This window comes from Tenrec ecaudatus, chromosome 17 (genome assembly GCF_050624435.1).
Source record: "Tenrec ecaudatus isolate mTenEca1 chromosome 17, mTenEca1.hap1, whole genome shotgun sequence".
Taxonomy (NCBI): Eukaryota; Metazoa; Chordata; class Mammalia; order Afrosoricida; family Tenrecidae; genus Tenrec; species Tenrec ecaudatus.
In genome coordinates this window covers 51,896,673-51,909,707 of record NC_134546.1, presented here as the reverse complement: position 1 = coordinate 51,909,707, position 13,035 = coordinate 51,896,673, and the positions used below count along the sequence as shown (strand labels likewise).

Here is a 13,035-nt window from a genome sequence, read left to right as displayed (position 1 = left end):
CTACTCATCTTGAGAGCAGCCAAACCATGCAAGAAAAGGAAGGTTTGCATTCTGAGCTCCTTCACCACGGAGGAGGAGTGTTTTGAGCTTCTAAATATAGAGAGGAAACAGGCCTCTTTGGACTACTCCAGTCGCCGCCTCCATCCCCACCCCGCCCCCCACCCGGCCTCTGCCCGCCCCCACGGTCCACTCAAGGCCAACCTCTTGGCTCCAGGCAAGAGAAGGAGCTCTCTGCGGTGGATGCCCCCGGCAGATGCCACAAAGTTCTGGATCTAGACGCAGCACCATCCCCAGGGACCCCAGCATGCCGGACAGCAGAGAGGCCCCACAGGAGAGTGGGCCAGACACAAGCGTGAGGGCCACCCGAGAAAATGTAGGGAGCAGGTAAGCCGGTAGTCAGGTCTTCTGTCCATGAGCCTGGGGGCTAAGTCTGGGTCTGGGCAAACCTGGGTGAGCTGTGTGAACCCCGACAAGCTGCGTCCTCTCGGGGCTCGGTTTCTCCGCCTGGGAAAGGAAGGGCAGGGTCCTGGTGACCTCTGAGAAGGAGGACACACTGGACTGGGACCTTGATGTTGGGAGCCACTTCTTACTGTAGAGGGGAAGGTGGGAAGCATCTCACCCAGGAAAGAATTGGGGGCCACACCTTGGTGGAGGAAGGATTTTTCTGTCAATAAGGATTTACCCTGTCTCCTCAATGGGGTGTTTGGCAATGGGTTCAAGCACGGGCCAGCCAGAAACCCCAGCGCCAGCTGGCCACCCTGCACTAACCAGTCCCTTTCTCGCTGAGCTGCAGCCTCCCCCGCCCCACTCCCGTCTGTCCCGTAGGGTGGGCTTGAAGTGTGCCCGAAGCCCCTCTACCGTGGGTGTTCTGCTGACCCAGGGCTCGGGGACCAGCGGCCGTTGAGCTGACTCTGACTCTTGGTAGTCCCGTGCCCGCTCTCATGCGCACCAGTAGGCCTGTGCCCCGCAGGGTCTCCAGTGGCGGCTCTTTGGGAAGCGGATCGCCAGACTTTTCTTCCAAGGCACCACGGGGTAGACTTGACTCTCCCACCTTTGGGTAACTCCCAGGGAGTCCTGCAATTCAGAGGAAGTGGATTTGTCACGGCCTGTCTCCCCAAAGGCCAGAAGCTCTGAGGGTGTAGTGTTCTTTCAGTGCGCTGCTGTTTGAAACCACAAGCCGCTCCCCAGGAGAAAGATGGCCTTTCTAGACTCAGAAACCCACAGGGGCAGCTCTACCCTGTCCCATAGGGTCACCCTGAGCCGCATCGACTCGATGGCAGTGAGTTTGGAGTTTAGCTTTGATCCATCCAAGGAGGAAGGAATTTTGATGGTGTCACAGTTGTGTCGGGCTGTTAACCACAAGGTCTGCAGTTCAAAATTCCCAGCCACCACCCCTTGGGGGGAAAGAGGAGGCTTTCTACTCATCTATTGTAAAGAGTCACAGCCTCATAAACTCACAGGGGCAGGTCTACCCTGTCCCACAGGGTGATCTCCGACAGGATGCTGTGAGTCAGCATGCGCTTGATGGCAGGGAGTTTGGACTGCTTTGTCTTGCCAAGGAGTTGGGGCTCCTGAGTAGATGGAGACCCCACCAGAGGTCAGATGCAAATGACCCCGCCAGACATCTGTGACCCAGGCCCAGGAGGGACACAGAGGCAGGGGAGGCAGGCAAGAGAGGGGGCTTAGGTGACAGTTGGAGGGCAGAGGGACAGCAGTGGTAATGGAAGAAAGATTTGAAGCAAGATGGGAAAATCGGGGATGGGATGCAGAGTGTGTGGTGGGGGTGGGGGTCAAGGGGTGGTGGGACGGGGGTTGGCGCCCCTGTGGTAATGGGGCAAGATGGCACTGTTTGAGCTGGGGAGGGTCTGGCCTGGCTGCTCTGAGATGAGTCATGGAGCGGTGAGGGAGTCCGTGCTGGTTCATCTCAAAGAATTGCTCCAACTCCAGCCCTGGGTCCCCGAGACACTGCCCACTAAACCGCAAGTGGATCTGGCCTCTCAGAAACGGACTCCTCACCTGCATGGTCCCCTTCCCTGGACAGGCACTTAAAGGCAGAGCCCATGAGCAGTCAAGAACCCCCTAGCCAGGCTGGAGTGCCTTCTGCATCTACCCCGGGGCCTGGCTATTCCACCAGCTCCCCTCTCCGCCTCCCTGGGGACCAAGGGCTTGGGGAGCAGGAGGCAAAGACACTGCCACCCCTATGACATTCACTTGTATTTCTCAACAGGCTGTTTGGGGCCTCAAGGTCCTCTCCCCCATGAGTGAGCAGGACCCCACGAAGGGACCTAGGGGGAGCTCAGAGCCCCCAAGTGTTTTCTGAAGCCCATAGTGGGCAGCGAGGCCTTCCAGTTCTATGACATTTTTTACTGAGTGACTTTGGGCAAGTTGTTTAGCCTCTCTGAGCCTTCGTGTCGCTCCCTGCACAAATGTAAGTGTAATCATGCCAGACCCTTGCTGACCTGGCAGAATCGTTGGTAGATGCTCTCTGCTCACGTGTCTGAGCAGCTACCCGTCACGGGCAAAGGCACCTGGTACAGCAACTCTGGGGCACTCTGCTCACACAGCTGCAGCTGGGAGGCCTTGGGGCCCAGGCCAGCGCTGTTCCTGACGGACTCCGTGACCCTGGGCGAGTCGGTCAGCCTTCGCAAGCCTCAGCTTCCCCAGCTGTCAGGTGCGGTGGCTGTGGTTTCCTGCTAGTGAGCTGTCTCCAGGTCACGACGAGTGGCCTCAGATTTAACAGGCCCAAATTTGTCAGGTCTTCGCCGTCTCCACAGCTGAGTGCTTGAGCCCATCGCTGTACCTGGTGCGCCAAACTGTCTCACCAAGGCTCTTCCGTGCCCTCGCTGGCCCTCGATCCCCCAAACACCGCTCCTTCCCTTAGCAACGCATCCCTGCACCGCTGTGTTCAAGACATGCGCGTCGGACAACCCACGGGGTTTTCGTGGGCTGATTTGGGGCCAGTGGATCACCAGGCCTTTCTTCCTAGTCTGTCTTCGTCTGTCTGTCATGAGTATTTGAAATGCTGATGGAGTAGCTTCCCGCAGGATGCTGGACAACTAACTACCTGACAGGTGGGTGGTGGATCTGACAAGTGGGGGTGGGGGTGGGGGTGATGAGACCTGGTCCACTTGCCTTGCTGAGGGGCGGTGAGGAGAGAACTCTGGACTCTTGGCTAGACATTGTTCTAAAGTCAGAGGCAGCGGTTACGATGAGGCCCACTCTGCTTCTCTGCCCTCCAGCTCCAACAGTGTTGAGCTCCATCTCTGTCAACACCCTCCCCCCCCGCCCCCCGCCTCACCCCCACCCCATGGCCTTGGAGCCCTGGAGGCTGTCTCTGGGGGAGGGGAGACCTGTGCAGCTCTGCAGCCTGCAAAGGCCTTTTCTTCAACTCCGGCTCAGGGCTGCAGAGGCGGAAGGCCGGAAAGGCTGAGCGAGGGCGGGGGGTTTGCGCCCAGCCTGGCCCACATGAATCCCCTTTTGTGCCACCCAGCTGTGGGGCTGGAGCCAATGGTATGGGCAGGAAAGGGGCCAGGCTAGTGTCCGAGGGTCCGAGTTGGCCCCAGCTTGACACTGGTCGTGCAGCTGGAGTCGGGGGCTCTTTGAGGCCATGGCTGTAGACCACCCCTGCACCTGGGCCAGGACCCTCTGTTCAGTGAACACACCAGTCTCCCTGAGGCTAAAGACCCCCTGCTGGAGAGAGGGCCTCACAGGAGCAGGAGAACGGGCTGGTCACCCTGGCATGAAGGTTGTGCGTGCCCAGGACGGTGGCAGGGAAAGGTGTGCTTGTAGCGGGGTGTCTGGTGCCCACCAGACTGGCCACATTGGCGCCTGAATAGTCTGGTGTGGCCAGACTAAGGGGGCAGAGCTGGGAAGTGCAGGGCCAGGGCAGGCAGAGGATCCCCTGAAGGCTGGACTGGGCACGAGGAACCTGGCCATGCGGAGTCCTGGCTGGGCTAGGGACGGGCTGCAGGAAGGAGGCCAGGTGATGGGGGCCTCACCCAGGGAAGAGGGTGCGTCCCTAGAGCGAGTACCTGGACTCCAGCACGGCCTACCCTAGGACTGAGTGCCCAGAGGGCGACCCTCAGAGCCAGGGAGACAAGGCTCTGCCAGCTCCGGGGGCAGGGCCTTCTCTCTGACAAGCCCAAGAGGAGCAGTCACGATGCTTGCTGCCGAAGGATGGGGGCAGTAGCGGCTCAGTGGTAGAATTCTCGCCAGTTCAGTTCCCAGTCAGCGCATCTCGCGCGCGGCCACGTCCACTCTTGCTGTGGTGTGGAGCAGGCCTTAAAGGGGAGGGTGGAGTACCACTTCGATTTCCCCAGGTGGGAAATAGCTCGGTCCTTGGCTTGGGGCGGAAAGAATTCACGCCGAGGCTCGAGGCTCGCTAGCAAGGCCATTCCTTGGTCAGAGGGCATTCATCGTCCCTTATTCTTTTAACTGAAACACTTTTTAAAGGGAGATAAAAGGGTAGTACATTTTAACCTAATTATATCGACCATAATCGACTTTACAATGCCCTCTGTCTGATAACGAAGCTATTCGCCCCGCTCAGCTTTGCTCAGAGGCTTAATCCACGCGTGGACCCTGCAAATGGACTGGGGGCTTCCGCTGTCATCCCCAGCCTTCTGCAACCCCAGGTGTTCACAGCGAAAGCGTGGATACCATTTCCCACTCGACATGATTTATTGTTCACTCTGTGTGGACTGTGCTGGAGAACAGGATCCATCTCTGAAGGAGCTGACATGCTCGCTGCGAAGACAGACATTAAGAAAGAATTGCTCCGTGACTTGTTAGGCTGCTATCATGATAGGTGCCAGAAAGTGATGTGATTATATGAAGGGAATACAGCAGAGACCTGACCCAGTCCTGGGGGCCGGGGAAGGCTTCACTGGGGGAGCAACACAACCTCATGTGGTGGTGACCCCCCCAACCATAACATTATTTTCATTGCTACTTCATAACCGTAATTTTGCTACTGCTATGAATCGGGCGACCCTAGTGAAAGGGTTGTTTGACCCCCAAGGGGTCGTGACCCACAGGTTGAGAATCGCTGCCTTAAAGTGAGAGGGAGTTTGTGGCCTTCCTGCAGCCAGAAGGCCAATGGGCACAGGGCAGAGTGTTTGGGAATGCATCAGAGAAGCCACACGATGACAAGATGCTGGGCCCCAGGTTAAAAAGCAGGGTGCCTCTGGGAAGCTTGGGGCCCTGGGACTGACTCGTCCTGGTCCCACACACCCATCTCATTACAGACCTGGGAGCCTTCCAGGGTGGGCCTGGGTCCTTGCGAGGGCTGGCTGCGTTTCAGCCGGGGGAGGCAGAGCCAGAGCTCGCCTGGAATCCAGACCAGGGGCCTGGAATGGACTCACTCTACTCCAACCTTCTCCATCACAGCAACCACGTAGATAGCATCAGCTGCTCGGACTGGAATACCACCAGCAGTGGGGAACTCCCTCCCCTCTCTTCAGCTCTGCAAAAGATGGGGTTCCATCTGGGGACGTTGTGCTGGGAGAAAGGCCTGTCTCATCACGTGTCTCATGAACACCCCTAGGTCTTGACTCTGCCCCTTCCTCTCCAGAGTGTGTGTGATGAGCACATGAACTCGGGGCTGGGGGGGGGGTCCCCTGAGAACTGTAAAGGACCAGCCGTGAGAAGGCCACCAGAGGCTAGCTCACACTCTGGCCCAGGAAGGTTTGGAGTCAATATTTTCATCTGCACAAATGAATAGGCTGTTTGTAACTGGAGCGCATTTTCCACACAGGGACCCATCCTGACATTAAGCGTGTAATTGGATGACTTTTGACAATTGAAGACCCTCACTCAATCAGCAAAGCGATAGAAACACACAGCATTTCTAGTGCTCCGGCACGCTCCTCTGAACCCCCTTCTAGCCTCACTCCGCCCCACCCTCACGTGCAATCTGGAATCCTGCACTAAGTGCCTTTGGGCACCTGGCTCCTTATGCTTTTGGGATCGACCGTGTTGGTAAGCGGTTCAGTGTCTGGTTCTTTTGCGTTGTCGAGCAGAATGCCATTGTTTGGCGGCAACACAATTTGTTCACCCCTTCTCCTGTTGATGCATTTGGATTCTTTCCAGTTTGGGGCTTTTGTGAATAGAATGACTAAGAACGTCCTTGTATAAGACTTGTGTGTGTGTGTGTGTGTGTGTGTGTGTGTGTGTGAACACACATGCATTCATGTTTTAGGCCTAGAATTGCTGGGCCTTAGAATAGGCTTTCCAGTCTCAGAAACCCACAGAGGGTCCCTCTGAGTCAGCACTGGCTCATGGCAGTGAGGCTGAGGGTTTTATCTCCCCCCCGCACCCCCGGAATGAGTATATCAGGTAGGATAAAGGTATGCTGGGAGAAATGACCAGAAGCTTTCCAAAGAACCCCCTCGGACCATCGCTGAGGGATGTGAATTGCCTTGTACCCCTTCACATTCCCATTAGCCGTTTCTGTCACACCACACCGTTGCCAGTGCCGGGGACCCTCATGCTGACCATTGCAGTGGGTGAATAGCGGTAGCTCATGGTGGTTCTAATTTCAATTTTTCTGATGATCTGAGGTGACAAGAAGCTTTTCCGTGTGCTCTCTAGTCATTTCCACATCTTCTGTGAAGTGCCTGTGCAAACCCCCGGTGGTAGAGTGGATACTCATTGGGCTGCAATCGCATGGTCTGCAGTTCGAAACCACCAAAAGCTCCTCAGGAGAAAGACCAGGCTTTCTACTCCTGTAAGCAGCCACGGTCTTGGAGACTCACAGGGGTTGGCTGTAACCCAGCACCGACTTGATGGCAGAGGCTTCTTTTGGAAAGAGCCCGTTTTATAACTGGCTGCTGGGTCCTTTTTGCCTGGATTTATAAGAATTCATCTTCTTTCGGTATCTTTGGATAAACATTTTTTTTAACTTGATGAAGACCAACTTAGCAATTTTTTTCTTTTATGGTTTCTATTGAGTCTTCTCTAAGACATCACTACCCTTTCCAAATGTGTGCCTAAGATTTGAGCACTTCTTCTTGTGCTTATTGGTCATTTACAACACATGTGTATGCATATATCTTTGGGAAATGACTACGTAGATTCCCACCCACCCATACACATACCCACTTTTGTAAAAAAAAAAAATGTCGGGGGGGGGTGAGTAGGAGATCACTTGTCTCTTTTTCTGAATGATAACAGTTATTTGTATACATGTTCCTTCTTGGACAGACGTGGTCTGCAAACATTGTCTCCTGTTTTGTGCGTCGTTGTCTTTTCACTGCTTTGGTTGTTGTTATTTTAAAAGCAAATCTTCATTCTATCTCCACTGCTCTCCATGTCAATAACTCATCAGTCTGATGGTGGCGTCGTGTTGCCTAATACAGAATGTAGAGCTCAAAATAGTTTACTTAATCTTTTAAAAAATAAGGGAATGGAACGCTTTAGTAAATAAAAATATCAAGATGTGCAGCTATTGTTTCTCAACATATACTCCCTCTAGGTTGACAGCAATTACGGTGGTGTTTCAATCCTTCTGACCCTTCTCAGCAGGGTTCTGTACGCTTCCATGTACACCACCTCAAAGCCGCAGTTGCGCATCCTGGAGGCGCCAACAGTCATGTTCTTCTTAAATGTCATTTGAAGTTAGAGGGCTAAAGAGGCCCTATCACAGTAGTAGGGAGGACTGGGTAAGGCTTCCCAGTGAAACTCTCACAGGGTGCCCTTTGCTGCCCTGGAAGAGTAAGTGTGGGAGAAAAATTCCGTGGCACCACTTCCTGGTATTTTTATTATCAGTGCAGTTTTCCGTTTTCTGCTTCATAACATAAGCCTTCTTCATAACAGAGTCCCATGGTGCTCCGGTGGCCTTGGAGAAAACCAATCAATATGCCTCCTTCGGGATCTCAATGAACAGTTGGCACAACCTTCTGCGTCAACCTCTCTCTGCATGAAGTTGAGCGAGAACAGTAGCTCCCTTCAGAAGCCACTCTCTGGATTGGGCCTTTTATTTTATTTCAATTAAATCCTTTCCCTGGGAGCACTTACATATCTTATCACAAGCCACACAATCAGCCATGGTGTCAAGCACCTTTGTACATATGCTGCCATCATCATTTTCAAAACATTTTCTTTCTACTTGAGCCCTGGATATCAGCTCCTCATTTCCGCAGCCCTCCCTCATGAACCCTTGATAAGTTATAGATTAGTGTTTTCATATCTTACATCATCCTCTGTCACCCTTCACCCACTTTTCTGTTGTTCGTCCCCCTGGGAGGTGGTTATATGTTGATCCTTGTGATCCATTCCCCCTTTCTCCCCCAACACTCCCCTAATCCTCCTGGTATCTCTATTCTGATTGTTGGCCCTGCACGGTTTATCTATCCTGGATTTCCTGTGTTTTGGGTTCTTATCTGTAGCAGTGTGCATGTTCTTATCTAATCTGATTTGTAGGGTAGAATTGGGTCATGATAGTGGGGGCGGGGAGGGGAGGGGGCGGGAAAGCATTATGGAACTAGAGGAAAGTTGTGTGTTTTATCAGTGCTATACTGCACCCTGGATGACTCATCTCTTCCTTGTGGTTATTCTGTGAGGGGATGTCCAATTATCTACAGATGAGCTTTGGGTCTCCACTCCACAGCCCCCCTCCCACCCCAATTCACATTGGGTATGATTTTGTTCTGGGCCGTAGATGCCTGATACCTGATCCCATCAACACTTAATGATCACACAGGCTGATGTGCTTCTTCCATGTGGACTTTGTTGCTTCACAGCTAGATGACCGCTTGTTTATCATCAAGCCTTTAAGACCTCAGATGCTATATCTTTTGATAACCGGACACCATCCGCTTCTTCATATTTGCTTATGCACCTATTTTGTCTTCAGCAATCGTGTCGGGAAGGTGACCATCACAGGATGCCGGATTATTAGAACAAAGTGTTCTTGTATTGAGGGAGTACTTGAGTTGAGGCTCAATGTCCATCTGCAACCATAATTCTTAACATATAGAAAAAAGTACATAGATCTATTCCCCTCTTGTTACATATATATTTACATATGTACTTCCCTATATTTAGACCTGTATAAATATCATTTGCCTCCTGGTTCTTTCTTCTATTTCCTTTTATTTTCCTCTTGACCCACCATCATGTTCGGCCTTCATTTGGGTTTAGTAATTCCTTGCTGCTACATTGCCCTTGACTAAGCCCCACTAGACATCCTACACTCTTCTCTCCATTGATTTAAGTTCACTTGTTGTTCCCTTGTCCCTGGGTTGGTTCCCCCCACCCCTTCTTCCTCCCAACTCCCCTTCTCCCATATCCCGCCCCCCCCCCCCATTCGGTCCTGTTCTTACTGTCTCCGAATTGTTTATGCCACCTATCTTATCTAGATAGACATGCAGAGACATTAATAATTGCAAAAAACAAGTAAAACAACACAGGAAGTAAAAGCCAACAAAACAATAACAACAACAAAAAGAAAGCCACTGACAAAAATGGAAAATCCTATAAATAGTCCAAAAATCTGTTTGTTGGCCTTTACAAGTGTTTTCCAGTTGAGTCTGATGGGGTGCCACACTCTGTCTCCAAAGTCTATTTTTTGGTATTCCCCAGGGATTTGATCACTTTGCTCCCCTCGCTGCTCTGTTGCATGTCCTTAGAGTTTCACCCCAGTGTGATGCGGTCAGATTGGGCACAGCTCCCGCACTGTGTCCGCAGTGTTGACCCCTGTAGCGCTGTGGTTTAGTGAGGGACGTTGTGTCTCGTGGTGGGGCCAGACCTATGGTCCTCTGTGCATGGTCTGCTCTAAGCAGGAATATTGCCCTTGGGGCTTGGTGGGCGAGGATGTGCTCCCCTCCCTCTCCATCCCTCTGTTTCTCCTGTGTGCTCTTGCCAAGCCGCAGCCTCAGTGTTGTCTCCTCAAGTGCATTCTTCTGCACTTGATAGTGCCCTTTGACACCCAAAGGTGTGAGCTCTGATGCACCCAATTCAACTACTTTTCCTTTTGCCCTTGTACCTTTGTCATATTTTAAAAAATCATTTTATCGGGGGCTTATACAACTCTTATCACAACCAGTGCTACATCCATTGTGTCAAGCACATCTGTACATTCATTACCCTCATCATTCTCAAAACATTTGCCCTCCACGTAAGCCCCTGGCACCAGCCTTTGTCATATTTTTAAAGGCTTTGCTTAACTCAAAGTCACAAGAACTTCTTTTTTGCCTGTGGTGTGAGGGAGGGATCAGAATCCATTCTACTGCAGGTGGATGTTCAGTTGTGCCTGAAAATGTGTTGAAAAGATTATTCTCTCCTCATCGAGGTGTCTTGGCCCTCTTACTGGAAGTCCTTGCTCTCCGTCCTCATGCCAGCACTGTGTCTTCTGGGTGCCTGTGGCTGTGTGGTCAGTTTTGATATCAGGAAGTGAGAGACCTCTATATTTGCTGACTTTGTTCTTTTTTCAAGAGAGCTTGGACTATTCTGAATTCCTCAAATTTCCATATGAATTATTGGGTCAGCTTATCAATTTCTACAAAACAGCCAACTTGGATTTGAATGGAGAGTGTGTTGAATTTGTAAATCAACTTAGGGTGCTGCCATCTTAAAAATATGGAGTATTCTGATCTGTGAACATGAAATGTCTTGTCATCTATTGGTCCTCTTTAACATCTTTCATAATGTTCTGTTTTGTTCAAGTTTAAAATCTCTCTGTTCTATGGATTGGATCATGCCTGTCTGTCAGTCTTCGAGTTCACTAACAATGTAAAATTGAGTTTGGTTACCTTTTTGTGGGGGAAGCCAGCCCCCCACAACTAATCATGGGTTCGGTAAGCGCAATTGTATGGTTAAGATACATAAAGATCATAATAAAGTCATAAAGAAATTGGAGAGATGGGAGAGAGTCAAATAAAGAAGCCAGACACATTTCATGGCAGCACACTCACCTCCTGGATCGCCATGATCTCAACAGCCAGGTCTGCACACAGCATGGACAGAGAAGACAGGAGAGAGCTATTTATTGCTAACCAAGGCTTATAAATGTTTGGGGAGTGGTTATAGGTAACTACACACGTCATAGGAAGGGGCTGTACAATAGGCATACTTATCACAGGAAGGGGATGAGCTAGGTGTATACACATTATAGGAAGAGGAGGGACTAGGGGTACACATGTGACAAGAAGGACGGACTCTAGACTCAATATGGCAGCCTAATCTTGGTCAACCTTGGGTGGGCTTGACCTCCCTGGGCTCTCCTTCAGGAAAACAATCTACTACTATCCTGATCGTAAGTGAGTGGGCCCTACTTATGGTGGGACGGACTATACAGTCTGATTGCTCTAGATGGCTGATAGTCCTTAGGAAGAATAACCTCTGACCTACTTTCGTTGACCTCCAAGTGTATAGTCATTCACCAAGTGTAGCAAGCAGCTAGGTTTGGCATATATTTGGGGGAGACAACTTGGGAGAAATCTTTCTGTATCCCACACTTTTTCTCTGCTCTCACACCCATCTGATGAATTGTTTTATTTTAGAAATTATACTGCTTGATGGTTTCCATTTTTCTCCTAAGCTTCTTCCTGTGCACTCGTTGTAGCTAGTATTTCCTTTAAATTCTTAGACAGATGTTTGATGGCTGCTTTAAAAGCCTGCCATGCTTTTGCAAACATCTGTGTCATCTCAGGGCTGCTTCCCACTGATTGCTTTTGCCACAGTCTTCTGACTTGTCAATTGCTCCTACCAAAGCCTATGTGGAATAACGCCAGGGCTCTCACAGAACCTCATCCAGGCTCAACAGTGCGGATGTTGATTGAGAACATGAAATCTGGAGGTAGATTGCCTGGCTTTTAATCCCAGCTAGTTCTATGCCTGGCTGTATAATTTACAGCCAATGTCTGCATCTCTCAGTGCTTCCATTTCTTTATCTACAAAAGGGAGACTGTAATTTAGCATGATCTCATAGCATTGTTGAGATAATGAAACCATTTAACAATAGCTGGCACAGACGAAGCTCACCCACTGCCATCCAGTCAAATCCAACTGATCACAACCCTAGCGGAGAGAGTAGAACTGCTCCCAAGGGGTTTCCAAGGCTGTAACGCAGGGGTGCTCACTCTTTCAGCATGCAAGCTACTTATAAAATGATCAAGTCAAAACAATCTACCAACGACAAAAATGCAAAACATATGTATTAAATGTATTCATAAATGCATCGAGAATGCTTTATATGAACAACGTATGTTTATGTACCTTGCATAACCACATGAGCCCATATTGCACAACATGACACAATGAACAAACGACATACATTTTTGTCATGACCTGAGTTGACTTTGACGACTTGCACTGAATGGAATGAGCCAGGGACGCATAGTCCGGACAGTAGCTGCTGACAGCCAGCCTCAAGCACACTTCCAAATGATCATTGGTTACAGTGGAATGGGACTTAATGATCTTTCTGTGGGAAAAGACTGACTCACAGAAATAAATAAGTAGAGCCCAATCATGCAGCCAAGGAGGTAGCACATGTCCCTCTGCGAGTAAGTTCCAGAACTGCTCATGCGCTCTGGACTGCAGCTGAATGTCGGCTTGTAGTGTCAGAATCTCCCATTCCGTATGAAAGTGATACGTTTTTGTCTTCCTACTTGGTCCAGCTCCCCCACTCATTTTAATACCCTTTCTTATGTTTAAGAGAGAAAAACCAAGGTCTAAAAATTGGCGATAACTTAGCTTGTCAGTTTTGCTGCACTTAGCGCAGTTGTGTGCGCATGCGTTTGACACCTAAGATTGCATCTGATTGGGTGTTTATCGTTTAAGTGATGGGATTGATGATAGACTCACGTCTATTTTTTTAATGCCATGTGATCTACCCACACTACATTTGCGATCAACTAGCAGATCGCGAGCAATGTATTGAGCGGACCTGCTGTAAAGCTTTACCGAAGCACACTGCCTCATCTTTCTCCCAGGGGCTAGCTGGGGGATTTCGGCTACTGAACTTTCCGTTAGCAACTAACACTGAAATCCATTGTACCACCAGGGTTCCTGGTCCATCCCAAGTCCTTAGTT

At 50.5% G+C, this 13,035-nt stretch overlaps 1 protein-coding gene across 1 annotated transcript in view; it reads left to right on the top strand.

Annotated features, from left to right (window-relative positions):
- The first annotated feature begins 207 nt into the window (after positions 1 to 207).
- ACSBG1 (acyl-CoA synthetase bubblegum family member 1) overlaps positions 208 to 13,035 on the top strand; it is a 54,975-nt gene continuing 42,147 nt past the window's right edge. The window contains exon 1 of the mRNA XM_075535276.1: positions 208 to 384. Within this exon, the coding sequence (XP_075391391.1) occupies positions 254 to 384 (131 nt within the window). The 5' untranslated portion in view covers positions 208 to 253. The remainder of the gene's footprint in view (positions 385 to 13,035) is intronic.